At 34.7% G+C, this 20,475-nt stretch overlaps 1 protein-coding gene and 1 long non-coding RNA gene across 3 annotated transcripts in view; one reads left to right on the plus strand and one right to left on the minus strand.

Moving 5' to 3' along the window:
* vapb (VAMP (vesicle-associated membrane protein)-associated protein B and C) overlaps nt 1–6,836 on the plus strand; it is a 33,919-nt gene extending 27,083 nt beyond the window's left edge. Inside the window, exons 4-6 of one of the 2 annotated variants that reach the window (XM_073851753.1) lie at nt 24–104; nt 305–481; nt 2,731–6,836. In XM_073851753.1, coding sequence (XP_073707854.1) covers nt 24–104; nt 305–481; nt 2,731–2,889 — 417 coding nt within the window. In that variant the 3' untranslated portion in view covers nt 2,890–6,836. Of the gene's footprint in view, nt 1–23; nt 105–304; nt 482–2,727 lie in introns of both variants that reach the window. The other variant, XM_073851752.1, reaches the window with a different exon arrangement.
* Nucleotides 6,837–16,702: 9,866 nt separating this feature from the next.
* LOC141347364 (uncharacterized) lies at nt 16,703–20,202 on the minus strand. The gene is made up of 4 exons (XR_012357336.1): nt 19,328–20,202; nt 19,104–19,184; nt 18,209–18,300; nt 16,703–17,429 (listed from the first exon to the last, which is right to left on the minus strand). It is a non-coding gene; the product is annotated as an uncharacterized lncRNA (long non-coding RNA).
* Between the last annotated feature and the right edge of the window lie 273 nt (nt 20,203–20,475).

Raw genomic sequence — 20,475 nt, forward strand, 5'->3', positions numbered from 1 at the left:
TATGTGGTTCTTCTCTCATGCAGTGGAAGGACGCCAAGCCCGAGGATCTGATGGACTCCAAGCTGAGATGTGTTTTTGAGATGCCTGCTGAAAATGAGAAAACAGTGAGTGGATGGGTTTTCATGTTCTTTCTCATATTATAGCACTGAGCTCTAGCCAGTTTGTGAAATGACAATGACAGCAGGCATGACGCCCTCTCCTAAAAGTAATAAGCAAAAGATGCTTGGCTCCTTCATGGATGTATTTGTTCATGAGTCTCTCTCTCTCTCTCTCTCTGTGTTTGTAACCCTGATTGTGGGCACAGCATGAAATGGAAAGCAATAAGATAGCCTCCAGTCTCTCAAAGTCGGAATCATCCACATTGTCTATGAAGTCCATGGTCTCCAGTCTGGATGACGGAGAGGTGAAGAAGATCATGGAGGAATGTAAAAGACTGCAGACGGAGGTGCAGCGGCTAAGAGAGGAGAACAAACAGATCAGGGTGAGTATGTTTGCTAATTGCGTTCTCACGAATGTCAGCAGTAGTCACAAATCATCAGACACTTGTTTACTATTTTCTTTGATACTCAGTATTCAAATGTGTATATAGTGCATTAAATTCTCAGAGTAATATTACATTATATACACTACAGTAGAAGTTTGGAGTGGTGAAATGCCCTAATGTTAATGAAAGAAGTATCTTAGTGTTCACAGAGGCTGCATTTATTTGATCTAACATATAGTAACATTGTAAAATATTATTACAATATAAAATAACTGTTTTCTGTTTGAATATATTTTAAAATGTAATTTATTCCTGTGATGCAAAGCTGAATTCTTAGCATCATTAATCCAATCTTCAGTGTCACATGATCTTTCAGAAATCATTCTACTAGACTGATTTGCTGCTTAAGAAACATTTTTTATTTTTATAAGTGGTAAAAAAAGCAGCTTAAACTTGCCCATAGAAGCTGCGATGGCATTAAAAAAAAATTGAAATGTTTTTGACCAATTTGAAAAATGTCATTTTTTGCGTAGAATGTTCAAATAAGCAGCATTTATTTGAAATAGAAATCTTTACACTTTTATTGTAAATGTAACATTATATAAATGTCTTTACTCTCACATTTGATTATTTTAATGCATCCTTGCTGATTACCATTTTGTTTTATATACAATTATTTTAATCTCTTGAATTTAGATTAAGCATACTTCAAATAAATGAATGACTGGAAATAAACACCACATGCTTTTTGATCAATTCTTTTATGATCGCTTCATATACTACCGTAATTTTAGAGGCAACGAAAATGATGTTTAAATTCCCAGTAGACTGAGGCAAAAAATGTTGAACGAGGCATTTAAGGTTGCACTTACTCTAAATGCTGTGTTAAATTTAATTACAGAATTTTTTTTCTTATCTTTTAAGAGGTTATTAGGCACTTTAATTAATTTTCTTCCTCTGATGTCCACTTAAAATGTTTTTGTTGTGTTTTTTATGACAGCTTTGGCCTTCTGTCAGTTTTCAGGCTGCCTTTAAGAAATACCCTAATAAGGGCCTAATGAAATCTGTTTTACTTTTTCCCAAATTCCTTTTTTTTTCTTTTAATTTAATTACTATATTATTTTAATAATTTGATTCTGTTTTGTTCCGTTTTTACTTTTCTAGACTGTTTTAATTCATCAAAAAGTATGTCTAATGAACTGAAATTAATTTATTACAATTAGTTTACCAAATTCTATTTTGCATGAATTTTCTGGATTCAATTGTAATGGTTTCATTAAATATTAAAAATCAAAAATATCTGTAATCAATTGATTTTTATTATACTGTATATATATTTCTTTTTCTCCAGAAATACTGTGTATTGACATTTTTCTTCTAAATAAGTTCTGGTAAATATTATTTCTAGTAAATAGTCTTTTAACACTGTTTTACTATTAATATTAGTTGTATTATTTTTATGTTTATATTGTAATATTTTTTTCACTGTTTCTTCAAGTTAAATAAACTATTATTTTGACAGGTTACGGTGAAGACCTTTAGGATTTTATTTGTAGATATGATAAGAAGATAGTTTTACTCAAAAGAAATAGTAAAATGCTCATTAAATGAGTCTTACACCAGTTCTAAAGAATATGTATGTGTTTATGTGTTCGTATATTGAAGCGACAGAGGCTGAAAACACTATGAGCATCACATGCGCTTCAATATGTGTGTAGTAAACAAAACCACGCAGCTGCACCATTCATTCATACAGAAACACACAGAACATGCAGGTTTTATATTTAAATAGTTTTGGCTTAATACTCACAGACACTAATCCATATTGACCTTTGATTTAACCTACTTTTGATGTATCTGCAAAATTTGTTAAATTCCATTTTTATGACTGGATTTCGTGTTTCTGTCCACATCTCAGAAATCAGAGGGCCCTACATAATAATATCTGCTTAGGCGTTGAAAATACACGCCTGCCATATTGATCGACAACATGACATTTGTGCTTGTTCACATATTGTTTAAATTTGTTACGGCCACAGGATGTTAAACATTTTTAGAGACAGAACTGAGGATAACCTGGCCTTACTCATCAGCGCTGTGTGAAGCTGCAGCTGGGGACCATTACTGCTCCTTGTTTAATGAGACGAGCGCAGGGCCAAAAGCACTTTTCATTACTCTCCAGATTATTTCTGTCATCTAACTATCTTTATCTTTCTCTCTCTCTCCACGTCTCCCCACCCCAGCAGGAAGATGATGGTCTGCGGATGAGGAAGAGCACAATAATGTCAGCTCCGCACTCATCTCAAGCGGTGAGAGTGAAGGAGGAGGGTCTGAGCACCAGGGTGATCGCTCTAATTGTGCTGTTTTTTGTCGTGGGTGTCATCGTAGGCAAGTTGGCCTTGTAAAATCCAAGAGGGGGAGGCGCTACAAGCATGCATTGCGGATGAAACAAAAACAAAACAGACAAGTAACCAATGCAGAATTCGTTTAATCCGAATGCCATATCATTGGGGTAGTTTTGGATTAGCGAGGTGTGTAAAATTAATAAAGAGATCAAGGAATTTCATCATGTTATGTGCAAAGAAAAAAATTCTCTCTCTTAAAAAAGAAAAAAAGAATAATAATAATCTGACACAGCTCTTGCCTCAAAATTGTGAAATCATTTTGGCCCCTCTTCCTTAATCATATCTGATGCAAGTTCAAATGGATAACAAATGTCATAGATTTTAACCACTAAAAAATGTCGTAGGGATTTTCTAACACCAGATGTGCGATTGAGTTGTGTAGAGTGAATGATGTTTTATCAATTTTTTTTTTTTCTTCTCAGTGGGTCAGAAGCAAATTGAATCTGTATACAAATGCTAAACATCTTTGAAGTGTCACATGTGCATTTAATTTATGCGTACCCAAACATCCTGCATTAAAGCAGCAGTTCACTGAAGTTCAGCCTGTATATTTTCAATCACTCTCTGGGTAAATGATAAAACAAGCCTTCTGGTATCTTCCCCAGTCACACTGGTGTTAAAATAATATGCGTTATAAATCTTCCATCCACTTCCGTTCTGTCCGACTGGTATGTTTGAGTACCAACTGGTACAATGATTCAAATCAGATCACGCAAATTTAATGCGGTTGAGGTCAAAAGTTTACAGCCCCCTTTCAGAATCATTCAAACGTAAATTATTTTATGAAAATAAGAGGGATCATACAAAATGCATGTCATTTTTTTATTTAGTACTGACCTGAATAAGATATTTCACATAAAAGATGTTTGCTTATAGTCCACAAGAGAAAATAATAGTTGAATTTATAAAAACTACCCTGTTCAAAAGTTTACATACACTTGATTCTTAATACTGTGTTGTTACCTGAATCATCCACAACTGTTATTTTTTGTTTTGTTTTGTTTTGTTTGTTTAGTGATAGTTGTTTATAAGTCCCTTGTTTGTCCTGAACAGTTAAACTGCCTGCCATTCTTCAGAAGAATTATTTCAGGTTATTTGGTTTTCCAGTATATTTGTGTAATTGAACCATTTTCAACAATGACTGTATGATATTGAGATCCATCTTTTCACACTGAGGACAACTGAGGGACTCATATGCAACTATTACACAAGGTTCAAATGCTCACTGATGCTCCAGAAAGAAAAACGATGCTTTAAGAGCTGGGGGTGAAAACTTTTGAACAGATTTGATGATTTGTACATTTTTCTAATTTTGCCTAAATATTGTATTTTTTCATTGAGTACTGCCCTTCAGAGCCTACAGAATATACTTACATGTTTTCCAGAGGACGAAATAAGTTACATTTACCCATATACTAAACAAAAAAACAGCTGTGGATCATTCAGGGAACAACACAGTATTAAGAATCAAGGAGATGTAAACTTTTGAACCAGGTACTATATGTAAACAACTATTATGTAAAATACCTTATTCAGGTCAGTACTAAATAAACAATAACATGCATTTAGTACGATCCCTCTTACAATCAAACACCAAAACCACCATAAAGTCTTACTTTTAAGTGGCTTGTGCAACACAGTTTGACTTTTAGGTTATTTTTGCAATTCAAACATCTTGGACAGCGAGGACTGTTAGTGACTGATATTTCAAACTGATGTTACTGGGGAAGTGTTTGGCCGTTCACCTACTCTCAAAAACATTTTTTCTCTGTGAACTGCTGTGTAGGGCTGACGTCTCTGAACCCAACACTTCCGATGAAGCTTTGCACAAACGAGTCAGAATCAGAATAGATTTTTCACCTTTACTTTTACGTTTTTCTTTTGGTAAGGGATATGTGCTTGAATGCATGGCTCAGTTGAGAGCACAAAAAAACTTTATATTTTATTAAGCTGCTCCATAGGTGAAATGTCCTTTTCAGGCCCGTTTAGCACACCTCTGTTTCCATTCTGCCGCCCGTAGACCGGAGTTAATTTATTGATCAAGTCATTATATACAGTAATAGTGCAGCTGCTAAGCGTAACTTTTGATGCACCATGTACATGCAACTGGTTGAAGGTCTTTCTCCCTATGAACTTTCTATCTGAAGATGCCACAAGGAGAGTTTGCCATCAGGTCCATAAACACTGACCCCCTTCTCACTTTACCCTCCAAAAAAGAAAGTAGTTAACCAACAAAGTACTGTAGTTAAAGGTATAGTTAACTCACACTTGAACCTTTTGTCATAATGTGCACATTGTTCCAACTCTTTGCGTGAAACACAAAATGAGATGCTAAGACAATTTGCTCTTTTTTACATACAAGTTAGATGAAAAAGCACCATACAGGTGCAATAAAACCTGTCCAAACATCTTTTGCACAGTTGTCTGAAGCCATATGAATAGCTTTGTGTTTGCATTTGGCATACAATATGATCTATTTATGAGATTTTGCTTACTACAATGAGATTTGAGAGCTTCAGTGTAAGGTTATAAGCGCAAAAAAGCTTAATTTTTGGTCTATTTTCCACACAAAGCCATTGCATGACTTTAGCTTAATGCACAAGTTGTTTAGATCACATACAGGTGTAATAAAACTTGTCCAAACATCTTTTGCGCAGTTGTCTGAAGCCATATGAATAGCTTTGTGTTTGCATTTGGCATACAACATGATATCTATGAGATTTTGCTTACTACATTGAGATGTGAGAATTATAAATGGTTATAAGTGAAAAAGCTTAATTTTGTTGTATTTTCCACACAGAGCATGACTTGTTGGCACAAGTTGTTTAGATCACATTTATGGTGTTTTTTTGGCGCCTTTTTCGGCCCTTTCAGGAAAAATCCCCATTCACTTTTATGGAAAAAGAGCAGCTTGGACATTCTGCGTAGCATCTCCTTTTAGGTTTCATGGAAAGAGAGAATAAAATAACATGACGGAGTGACAAAATGTTAATTCTTGAGGCAACTATTTCTTTAAAAACTGACACGTGTGAGTATTGTAACCTGTATTTTAGCCATGCCAAGCCTACACCTCATTTCCAGATAAATGCATGGCTTCGATATGCCTTGTCGGTGGTCTGAAATGTACACAACACTGGTTTATCTCGCAGCGTAAGGCTTTAAAAAAAAAGAACACTCCTGACATTTCTGCACTGTTTTCCTGAGCCCTCTGTTTCTTTGCTGTCCTCTGATGTTAATTTAGTTGTTTTGTTTGGATTTAAGTTATGAATAAAGCTTTTATTGCACAGAACTGTTTATATTAAAAAATGCACTACATATAAAGAATGTCATCTTCCCATGCACAACGGTCTGATCTTTGTGAATTAACCGAAACAACATCAGAAAAGAGACTCTTCCTACAGGGGACCATTTTGTGACCTGATATGTATTTGTGTCATAGTTTGGTGTTGTGGGGGGTGTCTTTTTCTTTTTAATGTTTCTCTTCTGCCCCCCTCCTCGAGAAGCTTTTGTTTCAGTTGATCATCTTTGGCTGATATTGGATTTCTAAGAACAGAGGAGCTTACGATATTGTCAAACGGCAACACTTTGCTTTGTAAGTAACTTTAGGAGATGTTCAGGGTATAGTGATTTTTTTGGACTGCGGTTTATGTATAGTTCACCAAGGAGTATGATTGCCATGGAGAGGGAGGGATTTGGGGGCCTGTCAGCCAATCAGCTGGCTCGTAATTATACCTAAACCTTGTTCTAGTGCCCCAAACCTTCACATATGATGTAAACATGAAGGTGACCGTTTTGTATGTATATAAATAAATAAATAATGAGTCTAAGATGAAAATTAAGGTTGATATTCCTAGTCAAGTAGTCTATAATGGTATATAAAGAAACCCCAACTTTGTTGGACTATGTAGCATCTTAATAAATTAAATCAATAAAGCCCCAGACCAAAACTTTTTTTGTCATGTTTGTTCTTTTGTCCAGTTTCCATTGTCTACTTAAAGGAATAGTTCAACCAAAAATGAAAATGTGCTGAAAATGTACTCTTTTTACCCTTAAGGCCCTTTCACACGGGACGCGGCAAGCGGTAAAATCGCCGCGCGGCTGCCGCCTTCTCTTGTAGTGGAAGCGTTTTGTGCAGTTGAGGCGGTGTTCGCGAAGCGGTCTGGGGGCGGACGTTGCCATAGTTACAGTTGCTTAAAAGTCTAAATAAAATGGAAAATTGTGTTTGTGTCATTCTGTCATTAATTATTGTCATTATTATTATTCAAACTTTTGAAAGATATAGTTTATTATAACACCACGCATAATAATGTATTGTCTGGACACTTTGTACATATTTGTATTTTTACCTGGCAAACTAACTCCTGTGCTCACCCCAAATATGAGATTTTAGATGATCCATACAGCTCTGGGAAATCCAGCACACTTAAAACAATCTCCTCTATTTTCAACTATTCGTTATAAATTCAGTTAAATATTCTATGATTGGTTTTTAATAATCTGTTCACTGATTGGTTAAAGCCGACGCGGCTGCCGCTGCCGCTCACAAAAAGATAAAATATTTTTATCTTTGGCGGCGCCTGCCGTGAAGCGCCGTGCCCGTGGAAGCGGCATGACTTTGGGTGCACGAGCACCGCCTGCGCTCCGCCTCCGCGCCGCCAGCGAAACCGCCCGCGGTTTGCCGCTTGCCGCATGTCTCCCATTGAAAATGAACTAGACACTCGCGACTGCCGCGTCCCGTGTGAAAGGGCCTTTAGGCCTTCCAAGATGCAAGTGAGTTTGTTTCTTCATCAAACAGATTCAGAGAAATGGAGCGTGGATCTTCTGCAGTGAATGGGTGCCGTCAGAATGAGAGTCCAACAGCTGATCAGGTAAAGTTTTGTGAAGCAAAAAGCTGTTATTAAGAAACAAATCCATGATTAAGACAATTTTCAATTCAAACGGTTTCTTCAAACTATTGCTTTCTCCAGTGAAAAAGTCTACATGTGTGACCCTGGAACCACAAAACCAGTCTTTATTTGTAGCTATAGCCAAAAATTCATTGTATAATTCAAAATGATTGATTTTTGTCAAAAATTATTAGGATATTAAGTAAAGGTCATGTACCATGAAGATATTTTGTAAATTTCCTATTGTAAATATATCAAAACGTAGTTTTTTAATAGTAATATGCATAGCTAAGAACTTCATTTAGACAGCTACAAAGGCGATTTTTCTTGCGCCCTCAGATTACAAACCATACATTAATAGAAACTTATTTATTCAGCTTTCAGATAAGTATAAATCTCAATTTCAAAATTGACCCATAAGACTGGTTTTGTGGTGCAGGGTCACAAATGAGGAGAGAAATATGCATAGATCAAGCACTGTTTACTAGCAAAAAAAATATTTCAAGACAACATTGGATTGACTTTTTCACTTGAAGAAGCATTATTACGGATTATGGATTTTTTATTATATTACCAAGATGCTTTTATCAGCTGTTTGGACTCTCATTCTGATGGCACCCATTCACTAGAGAGGATCCATTAGTGAGCAAGTGATGCAATGCTAAATTTCTTCAAATCTGCTCCCATAAAGAAACAAACTCATCTACATCTTGGATAGCCTGAGGGTGAGTACATTTTCAGCCAGTTAACCTTTTGGCTGAACTGTTCCTTTAATACATTTTAAGTGTATTGTGTGACTGGTGTCTGTTTTTGTTGTTAATTTGTTTTAGCAATGATGAAAAAAGATGGATTGGATAGTATGCCTGTCAGATATCTGTCTCAACTGAGATTCTTAAATGTGACCCTGGACCACAAAACCAGTCTTAAAGGTCAATTTTTTGAAAGAAAGCTTTGCATTGATGTATAGTTTGTTGAAGGTGCAAAAAGAATCAAAATATTTAGAAAATACGAATTAAGTTCTTGACGATGCTTATTACTAATCAAAAATTAAGTTTTGATTTATTTACGGTAGGAAATGTACAAAATATCTTCATGGAACATGATCGCTTTTTGGAATTTAGATTTTTGGCATAAAAGAAAAATCAATAATTTTGACCTATACAGTGTATTTTTGGCTATTGCTACAAATATGCCCGTGCTACTTAAGACTGGTTTTGTGGTCCAGGGTCAAGTATGACTTGTGAGATTGCACATTTTACCTTTTAGGAGTTTCAGTTTTCACTTTCTCAAACGTTACGGCTGTGGTTAAAAACGTATAAACCTTTATTATAGACCTGTGACATCATTAAACTCCGCCACAGATCTACCGCATTGCTTCTGATGTTAACTCTAAAAGTTATTGTACCGACACATAGACATGTTCAAGTTACAGAAAATGACAGGACACCTTCACAAATGTATACATAACTTACAATAATAATGTGAAAAAGACCGTTCCAACTAGCTTACTATGCTTATTTGGATTTTACACATTTGACCTTGCAGGGTTGTGGACCTCGGTTTAGTCTTTGCTATAAAACGCATGATCCCACCGTGTTCTTTTTATTATGAAAATGTACAGAGCAGATGTTGGTTCGTAATTACACAGAAACATTTTAGTACAATTACGTATTTTATTGATTTAAATAATGCAATACAAATAACTTTTAGAGACGTTTACACTACCAATCAAAAGTTTTTGAACAGTAAGGTTTTTAATGTTTTCTAAAGACGTTTCTTCTGCGTAACAGGCCTGCATTTATTTGATCCAAAGTATAGGAAAAACTAAAATTTTGAAATATTTTTACTATTTAAAATAACTGTTTTCTCTTTGAATATATTTTAAAATGTGATTTATTCCTGTGATTTCAAAGCTGATCCTTCAGCAATCATTCTAATATGCTGATTTGCTGCTCAAAAAAACATTTATTAGTATTATTACATTGAAAACACCTGCGTAGAATTTTTTCAGGTTTCTTTGATGAATAGAAAGTTCAGAAGAACAGCATTTATATAATAGAATAGAATTATTTTGTAACATTTATAAATGTCTTCATCATCACTTTTGATCAATTTAAAGCATTCTTGTTAAATAAAAGTATTAATTTCTATCATTTCTTTCCCAAAAAAAAAAGTTACACTGCTTTCAAGCTTTTGAATGCTATAGTGTATAATTTTACAATAGTTTATTTCAAATAAAAAAATGTACTCAACTGTTTTAAATATTGATGATAATAATAATAAAAAATGTTTCTTAAACAGCAAATCAGCATATTAGAATGATTTCTAAAGGATCATGTGACCCTGAAGACTAGAGTAATGATGCTGAAAATTCAGCTTTGAAATCACAGGAATAAATTATATTTTAAAATATATCCAAATAGAAAAGAAAGAAAAAAATAGTAAAAATATTTTTGCTGTAAATAAATGCAGGCTTGGTGAGCAGAATAGACAAAAAAAAACAAACATAAAAAATCTAGTAAAAAACAAATACATTTAAGGTAAGTATGTTTTTTAAGGTAAGTATTAAGCATTTTTAAATTACACAGTTTTTGTATATTTGTTGTTTAGTCAAAATATGATACAATTGCATTATTTCATTCTTCTATAAAGGGAATTTATAGCATCTTACAAAGCAGAACAATAAACCACCATTTGTTTGGTTGATGCTCTGCTGTGAGCTTCAAAACAAGAAGCGCAGTTTGAATAGACATGAACAGAATGAGGTCAGTTTTAGGAAAATTCGCCCTGGTTTTTCACACAATCTGATGTATTACAGGACCTCACGTTTACACTTTGAAAACAGATACTGTAGATGAAACCTTATAGATATATAATGCCTTTTAATATTTCCTCTTGTCAGTGGTTTAGCCAGAGGGTCTAGCTGATGTTGAGACTTTATTAGACAGCTGCAGCTCATATACTCAACTGTACAGCCTTGTAATGGATGTTTCTAATGGAGCTTGTGAGTGGAGGTCTGTAGTCGAGAATATAAGAGGGCGACTGACGTAACACTTTCTGAGTATTAATAAAATGTACATATTGAGGCCGTTATTGTACTTTGGAAGACTTTTACAAAGCAACTTGCTTGGTCTTAAGAGGTAGTATCGTTTTGTAAGAGGAAATCAGTTTTATGATGGTTTTGAACGACTACCATCAAATAATGACTCTTATAAATAGTGCAAATGCTTACCATGTGTGAAGAATACTTTTGTAATGAGATACAATAACACTTTTTTTTAAGCATCTCTGTCAGTTGTCTGGCCGACCGAGGGGATTTTTTTTTTTTTTTTTGCCGCTGTTAAGTATGGAATGTTATCTTTGTAGTTTTATAATTGTTGCATTGAAGGCTGGATTTCATCAGTCTGTTTAAGAAGTTGGTTCACATTGTTTCCTTACTAGAGAATTATTATGACAAAGCCGCAAAGATTCTGAGGTTTGGACGCATCGATTTGCTGAAGGAAAAGTTTTACTTTGGCATTACATTGTTGTACCTTTTTAATATCATTTGGTGGCCAGAAACATGTTCTTCTGCGAATGCAGAAAAAAATGTGAATTTACTGCCATGTACGGATCACTCCATCCCAGTGGACTGTGCATGTCAGGTCTAGTTGATTTAATTGTTTGGTTCATGTTTTTCAGAACTGAGTGCTATTGTTGGACTATTTACCACGATTCAGATCTGAATCCAAGCAGGCCAGGTTCTTGTGGATGCATAAGTGCAACTAGTATGATTGCAAAACACATGCAAGAGTAACATTTATTCTGCTTTCAGAAATTAAACATTGTCTTTAATTGGCTTTTATTGCTGCTTGTGCTTCTTAACCCAATTGTTTTTAGCTGCATATATACACTACTAGTTAAAAGTTTTTTGAACTGTAAGATTTTTCATGTTTTTAAAGAAGTCTCTTCTGCTCTCCAGGCCTGAATTTATTCGATTTATTCCAAAGTACAGCAAAAACTGTTTTCTATTTGAATATATTAAAATGTAATTTATTCCTGTGGTCAAAGCTACATTTTTAGCATCATTACTCCAGTCACATGATCCTTCAGAAATCATTCTAATATGTTGATTTGCTGCTCAAGAAACATTTATTATTATCATTTTTTTTAAAACAATTAAGTATTTTTTTTTTCAGGATTATTTGATGAATACAAAGATCCAAAGATCAGCATTTATTGTTTTGAAAATAAATGATAGAAATTAATACATTTATTTAGCAAGGATGTTTTCAGTTGATCAATTGATTTCTATTTCAGATCAATGCTGTTCTTTTAAACTTTCTATTCATCAAAGAAACCTGAAAAAATGTTGCTTGGCACTTATTAACATAATAATAATGGGCAAATTCCAAATGGAAGTGCGCATCCCTACGCCCTACTCCCTCCGAAGGGCAGATCCCTTTGAAGTGAGTTCTTTTAAGGGAGTAGGGCATTTCTGTCTCTTTTAACCGTTTGGAACTCCCTTGGCGAAGGGAATGACTGACGAAATGTTACCTTGACAACGCTGCGCAAACGTGATCACTAACGGAAATCACTTCCGTGAAGTGACCATGGAATGTTCCCTTCGCTAACGGCCTTCTGGAAGGGCCCTTCGTGAAGGGATTAAGTTGCTCACTTTCGTTTGGAACGTCCCTACAAATGGCGTCCCCTTCTAGAAGTGCCCTTGAAGGGCGCAAAATAGCCGTTTGGAATTCGCCCAATAAATGTTTTTTGAGAAGAAAATCAGCATAATAGAATGATTTCTGAAGGGTCATGTGACACTGAAGACTGGAGTAATGATGCTGAAAATTCAGCTTTGAAATCACAGGAATAAATTACATTTTAAAATATATTCAAATAGAAAACAGTTATTTTAAATAGTAAAAACAATATAGATTTTTTTTTTTTTTGAATACCTGATTTTTAAATTAACCATCGAGTGGCAAATCAACACAAAAAAGATCTATTTTTTAAATGTAAACAAAAACAGCTTTATCAGTTATTGATACTGAGCTGCAAAAATGTCTATGCAAAAAAAACAACAACATGCAAAAACAGTCAAAAATATGCTAAATTAATCAAATGTACAATACTATTCAAAACCAAGGCTGCATTTATTTGATCAAAAACGTTTGAAATATTTTTGCCATTTAAAAGAACTGTTTACTATTTTAATGTCTTCAGTGTCACATGATCCTTCAGAAATCAGATTTGCTGATCAAGAAACATTTATTATCAGTGTTAAAAACTGTTATGTTGCTTTACATTTTGTGTAAAAACTCTGCTACTTTTGTAACTGGTCTTTAGTTTCATATTTGATCAATTTATTGCATTCTCAATGAAAGAAAAGTATTACTTATAGCGAGACACTGCAGGTGAATAGGGTAAAAAAATAACTAATAGTTATCACCTTACTTAACCAGTTGATTGATTACATTGTTAATTGCAAAACAATTTTGTATTAAAATTTTTCTAAAATGTTTAAATATGCAAATTTTTTTGACATATTAGAGTCAAAAGTTTTTACAGAGGGGATTTTGGGTATCTCATTTCGTCACACCATAATTCAGAAAAACAGACAGGAAACAATATTTTTTACCATTTTTTGGGGAATAAAATGTATAAAATCAAGCAAATTATATATGATGAAATCCCTCTGTAAAAACCTTCAGAATATAGACGGGAATAAAAATGTAAAGTTTGGAGTGTGTAAGTGTTACTGAAGTGGAGATTTATGGCTCAGTGTAGAAGAAAAAACTCATTTTGAGAAAACGGCCTTAAAAAATTGAAATCTATTGACACAAATAGATAAAGTGCTATAAAAGAAACACTTAACAGTGGTTTTGGGGTGTTTTCACTAGTCTGAAAAACCAAAAAGCCCAAAATCTCAAACTTGATAGGTGCATAAAAAAAACAGCGTATTTGCCAGCAGTGTCTTCCCTTAACTTCAAGAAAATCTTGAAAAATCCTGAAATCCCGAACAGTGAATGGTAGAGTATCTGCTATCCAACTTATTCTTTAACGTGGAAGTAAGCCTATGGCCGAGAAGGAGAAGAATTACATCGTAGAATATCCGAAAACCAGCTACAATGTGCAATAAAAGGTAAAACTGTTTGCACTACAAACCAGTGTGCTCATATTTAAGAGAATACATTAAAATAATATGGTTACACCAATTTTCAATATCAAGCAGCAAAACGCTAAAAATAACTGGACGTGGATGAGACCCATAAAATGGCCGAGCCCACTCTTATGGAAAGAAAAAGGTGGATAGATTTTTTTTATTTTACACTTACTTGGACTTTAGAGTTTCGAAACTCTTGAATTGTAATGGTTTCATGCTCTCAACAGCCAGTAATTCATCACACAGTGGACTTTCCTCTTTGAAAGTGAATTTAACACAGTCAGGGTCTTTTTGTTGACCTTGCATAGTTTTGTTTGCGGTTTTTGAGAATGTCACGCTATTCTACCATTGGCAGATGCACATAGCCTTTGATGTCAACAACAAAAGACATGGTAAATGCATCTCCTCCCTTTCTAAAAGTTGATAAGCCGGTTTGTTTTATCATCCCGGCTCCTCATGACCCACTAGTTTAGAACGGCGGCACTAGTGTGGTGTTTCTGATCACAAGAGCCAATGATCAAAGCCCATCCCATTAGCAATCATAATTGGAGCAGTAGAGCACGGCGCAAAGACACTGTAACTAGGACACAGTCACGCTGTTATGCTTCGTAACTTTTCATTGAGCAGTGTAAAATAGGCCTTGTGTTCAATCTTTTTTTATAGCTTCTTTTGACAAGCAAGAAGCCCAAGGCTTTTCTGCAATACGATCTTCCGACAGTCGGCTTTTATTAGTTTAACTGTAACCACAGAAAGGTCTCTGAAAACTGTCACTTATTTTTAATCAGCTTTGCTGGACTTCTAAAGTTAGCTTGGATTCATCCTGCTGTTATTGGCGAGCGAGCTGTATGCGACTGTCTGTATGGAATATGGAAATGTGACTTGTTCTCTTTCTCTATTTATTATTTCCAAATTCCCAACCTTCGTAACTCTTGTTACAACCAAGAAAGCATTGCCTCACGGCACCCAGAGCCACCGTCATACACACCATTTAATGTGAACAATCTGCTGCCTTTTGGTTGGGACTCACCGACTCGTTTTGCCCTCCGCGCTCTCTTCCGTTACGTTCCTCGGCCAGCGACCATTATTTCATTACTTTTAACAGAAAAACCGCAAACTCCACCGTTTCGTGATTCCAAAAGAGTTGTTTAACAGGAATACGCCTGCAGATGGTTTTAATGACGTAGTTCTAAGATAGCCTAAGTAAAAAGAAATCGAGTAGAAAGCGGAAGTCTCTTGAGCATTTCGGGTAATAGCTGGCATATTGACATTGATTATTGAGGCTTTTGCGATAAACATTTCTAAATTAAGGGTTATTCCTATTTCTTTTCATTTTTACGCTTAGGTTTGAACTCTGAGATTGGCTGTTAACCGGTTAGTGCAAATGCTGAAAACATCTGTGATTAATAAGGCTTTATAATATTGTCATTGTTACATACAAGGAGTTTTTTATGGCCTCACATAACGCAACAGCACTTTGTTCTGTAAGTATTTGTGCTATTCATTTTCATTCTTACAAGCCATAAAACAAGCCACCCATCCTGCTGAAAAAACAGCTAAAACCAGCCTAGGCTGGTTGGCTGGTCTTAGCTGGTTTAAGCTGGAAGTAGCTGGTTTTAGCTGGTCTCCAGGTTTGGCTGGAAAAGTGGCCAAAACCCCTCTAAAACCAGCCCTGCTGACCAGCTACAACCAGCCAACCAGCCTAGGCTTGTTTTAGCTGTTTTTTCACCAGGGTTGTCATTTTTTTTGGAGCACACTACCTTATAGATAACCTTAAGGCTAACATATTCATACTAAAAGCCAAGAAACTTCCATTTTGATTTCATTTTCAAAAATCAAGATGAATTGCATAAAAAATATTTTACTTAGCCTGACCAGCTAAGAAAAGTGGCCAAAACCCCTCTAAAACCAGCCTGCTGACCAGCTAAACCCAGGCTGGTTGACCAGCTAAAACCAGCTAACCAGCCTAGGCTGGTTTTACCTGTTTTTTGTTTTTTTTTTCACCAGGGATATATGAGAATCACAATATTTTTTATGCAATTCATCTTGATTTTTGAAAATGAAATCAAAATGGAAGTTTCTTGGCTTTTAGTATGAATATGTTAGCCTTAAGGCTATCTATAAAATAGTGTGCTCCAAAAAAATGACAACCCTGGTGAAAAAAGCAGCTAAAACAAGCCTTGGCTGGTCATAGCTGGTCAGCAGGCTGGTTTTAGAGGGGTTTTGGCCAGCTAAAACCAGCCTGAACAGCCTAGCCATGCTGGGAGACCAGCTAAAACCAGCTACTTCCAGCTTAAACCTAGGCTGGTTTTAGCTGGGTTTTTTTAAGGGACAATTCGCATTTACACAATAAAAGCATTCAAAACTCACAGTGTCTAACTTCCACTAATATAAATCAAATTTTGAAGACATCACCCTGCACTTCAGCTTCTCTTCAAAGTTTTTGTCCACGTCCAATCAAATACAAATGATATGCCCCGCCCTCACTGTAAACCCTAATAAGTTCAGACTACTCAAATGATTTGAGGAAAGTGATTCCCTCAGTTCGTTTGAGTAATGGGAAAATGACAACTCGATTTATTGAGTTGAACGAATGTGGTCTCTTCATTGAATTAACTTAAATGTTTAAGTACAGATAACTTAAAAGGGCTAACAGACTAAACTTCCTTAATTTTCAGCTTATATATAAATATATATATTCTACTTGTATTAAATAATTTATAAATCATTAAAACAAGGTTTTTTTTCCACATCAACCACTTTATTAGGCTTATACTGCATTTACATTACTTATAACAGTAAGCTCACATTTATAAAATTCATGAACAAAATCAGGAGCTCCTTTTTTAACAGTAAACTCATATTTTTGTCTGTAAGCCCACACTGTCATATTTTTAAAAGACATATGTACAACAAAATAGCTAATTTTTAATTTTAACAGTAAGCTCACATTTCCAGAAAGACATGAACAACAGCATCATGAGCTTACATTTTTTAAAGTACATTCACATTTTTTAACAGTAAACTCCTATTTTTAAACAAAACAGCTCATTTTAATAGTAAGCTTACATTTTTAAAAGACATGAACAACAACATAAGCATTTTTTTTTAACAGTTAACTGTTTTAAATGTAAACCTATTATTTATTTATTTTTTCACATTTTTACAAGACAAATTTGAGATATACCAGTTCCTTGGAGTGTGTGTTATACAAAAAAAAAAAAAAAAAGGTGTTTCTTCTCTGTTGGTGAAAGTCTTACTGACTGTTAACATAAACATGTTTTTAATTTCCAATGTAAAGGTCATTTTCATTTTTTTTTTCTCAGCTGACAAGAAAAGCACAAAACCTGTAACATAAATTTGTCCAAACAGAAGGCACATTGATTCAGGAAGGTCACTTAGATTGTCCATCACCACTTTTCCAAGAGTTGAGAGGCTGAAGAGTAGTCCCATCTTCAACTATTACAATCCCCACTGACAACAGCAAGATTTGAGCTGTGATCATCAGACATCTATTAAAGATGAAAAAACATTATCAAATTAAAGTTAATTCACATGCATGCAAGCTCATGTAGATTTCAAACAGTGCAACTTAATCTTAAGGAACAGTTCACCCAAAAATGCAAATTCTGTCATTGCTCACTCTCATGTCATTCCACACCCCTAACACCTTTGTTCTTCTTCCAAACAAAAATTAAGATTTTTTTTAAGGAAACCCAAGAGATTTCTGTTTCTCCAGAGATCCAATGTAACATTTTCAAGGTCTAGAAAAAAAATCCATGAGACTTCAGTGGTTTAAACTCAATTTTATGAAGCAGCGCGAGTGTTTAGTGCAAAAACATGTAATTTACCACTTACAAAATAAAATTATTCAAGGCCTGTTCAGATTTCAGATCTTGCGTGAACACAAAACACATGCACTGTGATGCTCTCGTGAACATGCATTGGGGATCTGTATTTTTAATAGTTTTTATAGTTTGTTTCATGCAAACCTAAGCATGTGCGTTGTTTAATAAAATTGAGGTTAAATCACTGGAACCACATGTCTTTCTTACCTTTTCTTGTCCGTCTATGGAGAAATGGAAAACTCTTGAAAATTATTTTAAAAATCTTCATTTGTGTTCCAAAGAGGAACGGAAGTCTTACGAATATGGAATGACACGAGGGTAACTACTGACAAAATTCTAATTTTTGAGTGAAATAACACTTTAGATTCAAATTTATATAATGAGTGTGAGTGATCTAATGTGTGCTTGTCTTTTTGACATTATTTTCTACATGGAATACTTACCAAACATGTCGAAGAAATCCCCAAACATCTCCAAACACAAGAGGTGGTCCTTGGAGCACAAGAGTTCGGTCCTCAGTCGGCTCTGACAACTTCTGTGTGAAAACAAAAAAACAATTATATTAAATCTAACCACTGGCTATTACTACTTTTTTTTTTAATGAAATTCATAACAGCATTTAAATCAGGGGTGTCAATTCTTGGAGGGACAGAGCCCTGCAGAGTTTAGATGAAATCCTAATTAAACACACCTGATCCAACTAAGTTAACGTTGTTACAACATTTTTGCACGTCTTTCCCGACAGTAAAAAGTCAACAAATCGCTCACAGGGACATGTAAAACAGTCACAGCTCTGCTAATGGTAACTTGATTAAAAACAAAATGCAGATAGGATTGAATACATTTTATAAAATCTATTAAAAACGAATAATTAATATTATGCACCAAGAACACATTACATGAACAGAATTATTAATTAAAAACATAGGCCTATCTCTGTAAATGTGTCACAATTTCGTTAATTTTTAGCTTTGCATTGTTCTCCTCATGAAACCTTTAGTAAACCTGCATTAATAGCCACACGGATGCAATATATTGTTACAAACGTATTTTCATTCTCAACTGTTTATGATCATTTAAGACATAACTGACAAGGGTTTACGTGAATAATCACCAAGCGAGCGCCTCATTTTGAAATATTTTTGCGTGCATTTGACCGTTTATGCGCGCACCTTGAGGTAAAAGCGAACTTTAACGGTACATGTCCGTGTTTTGTTCCCTCATAAGCGCATACACAACAGCGCAAGTTCTCATTCTCGCATTTAAAAACACAACATCAAAGAAACATTAATAAATTAAGCAAGTCACAACGTACAGGCGTGTTAAACATTAAGTTACCAGCGTAATCCATGGGCCTTCGTCACGACCGACTCCATCCCTGTCCCTGCCTGCTTCACGACCGCCTGCCTGCAAGTGCCGCTGGGGGAGGAAAAAAAGTTAAGCGGGAAATTCAAATGTTCTTATAGAAATTTAGAAACTCCGGCATATTTATAAGTACAAAATACTCCAAAAATAAAACGGATCCAAGCAAAATTTACACTTATATTTTACCATTAACCTACCTGTGTAACTTCACTCTAATGAATCTTTCACGACGGCTTTCTTCCCGCCTGCTTTACCGCCAGCTTACTTGTGCTGCTACTGGAGCAAAACAAAAAATAGCATTGGAATAACGTGTAAATCAATTAAAAAAAATGTATATGAGCGTTTAAATCTCTACTTACTGATTTAACTTTTGTCTTTCTTGTGTCAGATGGTTTCTGCTAGTGCGTCTGTCCTGCTGGTTCTTCAGCAAAATTCAGCATGACGAGAAAAAATACCGCCTTGTGTCATATAACTTATATCGACCAATCAGCGCGGTTGTCAAAGCAGAATTTCAAGTGCGACCAATCATTTTAAATAGACATTGTGAATCTTTCAAATTAATTAAAATGTTGAGTTCAGATAACTTAAAATATCAATTAAAAAGTTTTTTGCTGCCAAATGAGTAAGTTAACCACACCTGTTTAAGTTTTGATGCCAAAACTTGGTATTTTAAGTAATGTCAAGTTATATTAACTTAATCTCTTTATTAATGACAACAGTGGGGTTTACAGTGCTGTCTTCCTGTTTCAGTGGAAATTATGTTGAAACAGAATAACGCTGCGTGTTTCAAACCACTTCAGTACTTCAGTGGACCTTTAAAGCCAGATGTACTTTAAGAGAGAATAAAAATGTAAAAACCAAGTCTTGTGAAGAATGTAAAAAATAAAAGTACAATATCCACCTTATTTTTTCGTAAAAGTGGGGGCTGCCATTTGTAAATGTAATTTGTCTTTTTAAAATTCCATTGATGTATGGTTTGTTAGGACAGGACAATATTTGGCCGAGATACAACGATTTGAAAATCTGGAATCTGAGGGTGCAAAAAAATCAAAATATTGAGAAGATCACCTTTAAAATTATCTAAATTAAGTTTTTAGCAATGCGTATGCAAAATTAAGCTTTGATATATTTACGGTAGGAAATTTACAAAATATCGTCATAAAACATGATCTTTATTTTTTTCATAAAAGAAAAATCGATAATTTTGACCCATCCAATGTATTTTTGCCTATTGCTACAAATATAGCTTTGCTACTTACCTAGGGATCTTGAAAGGCTCACATTATTACTGTAAAATAGGTTTCTAAATTGAGTAAACAATGGGATTTTGCTGTATACAATATTT

Source organism: Garra rufa, chromosome 12, assembly GCF_049309525.1.
Source record: "Garra rufa chromosome 12, GarRuf1.0, whole genome shotgun sequence".
Classification (NCBI taxonomy): Eukaryota; Metazoa; Chordata; class Actinopteri; order Cypriniformes; family Cyprinidae; genus Garra; species Garra rufa.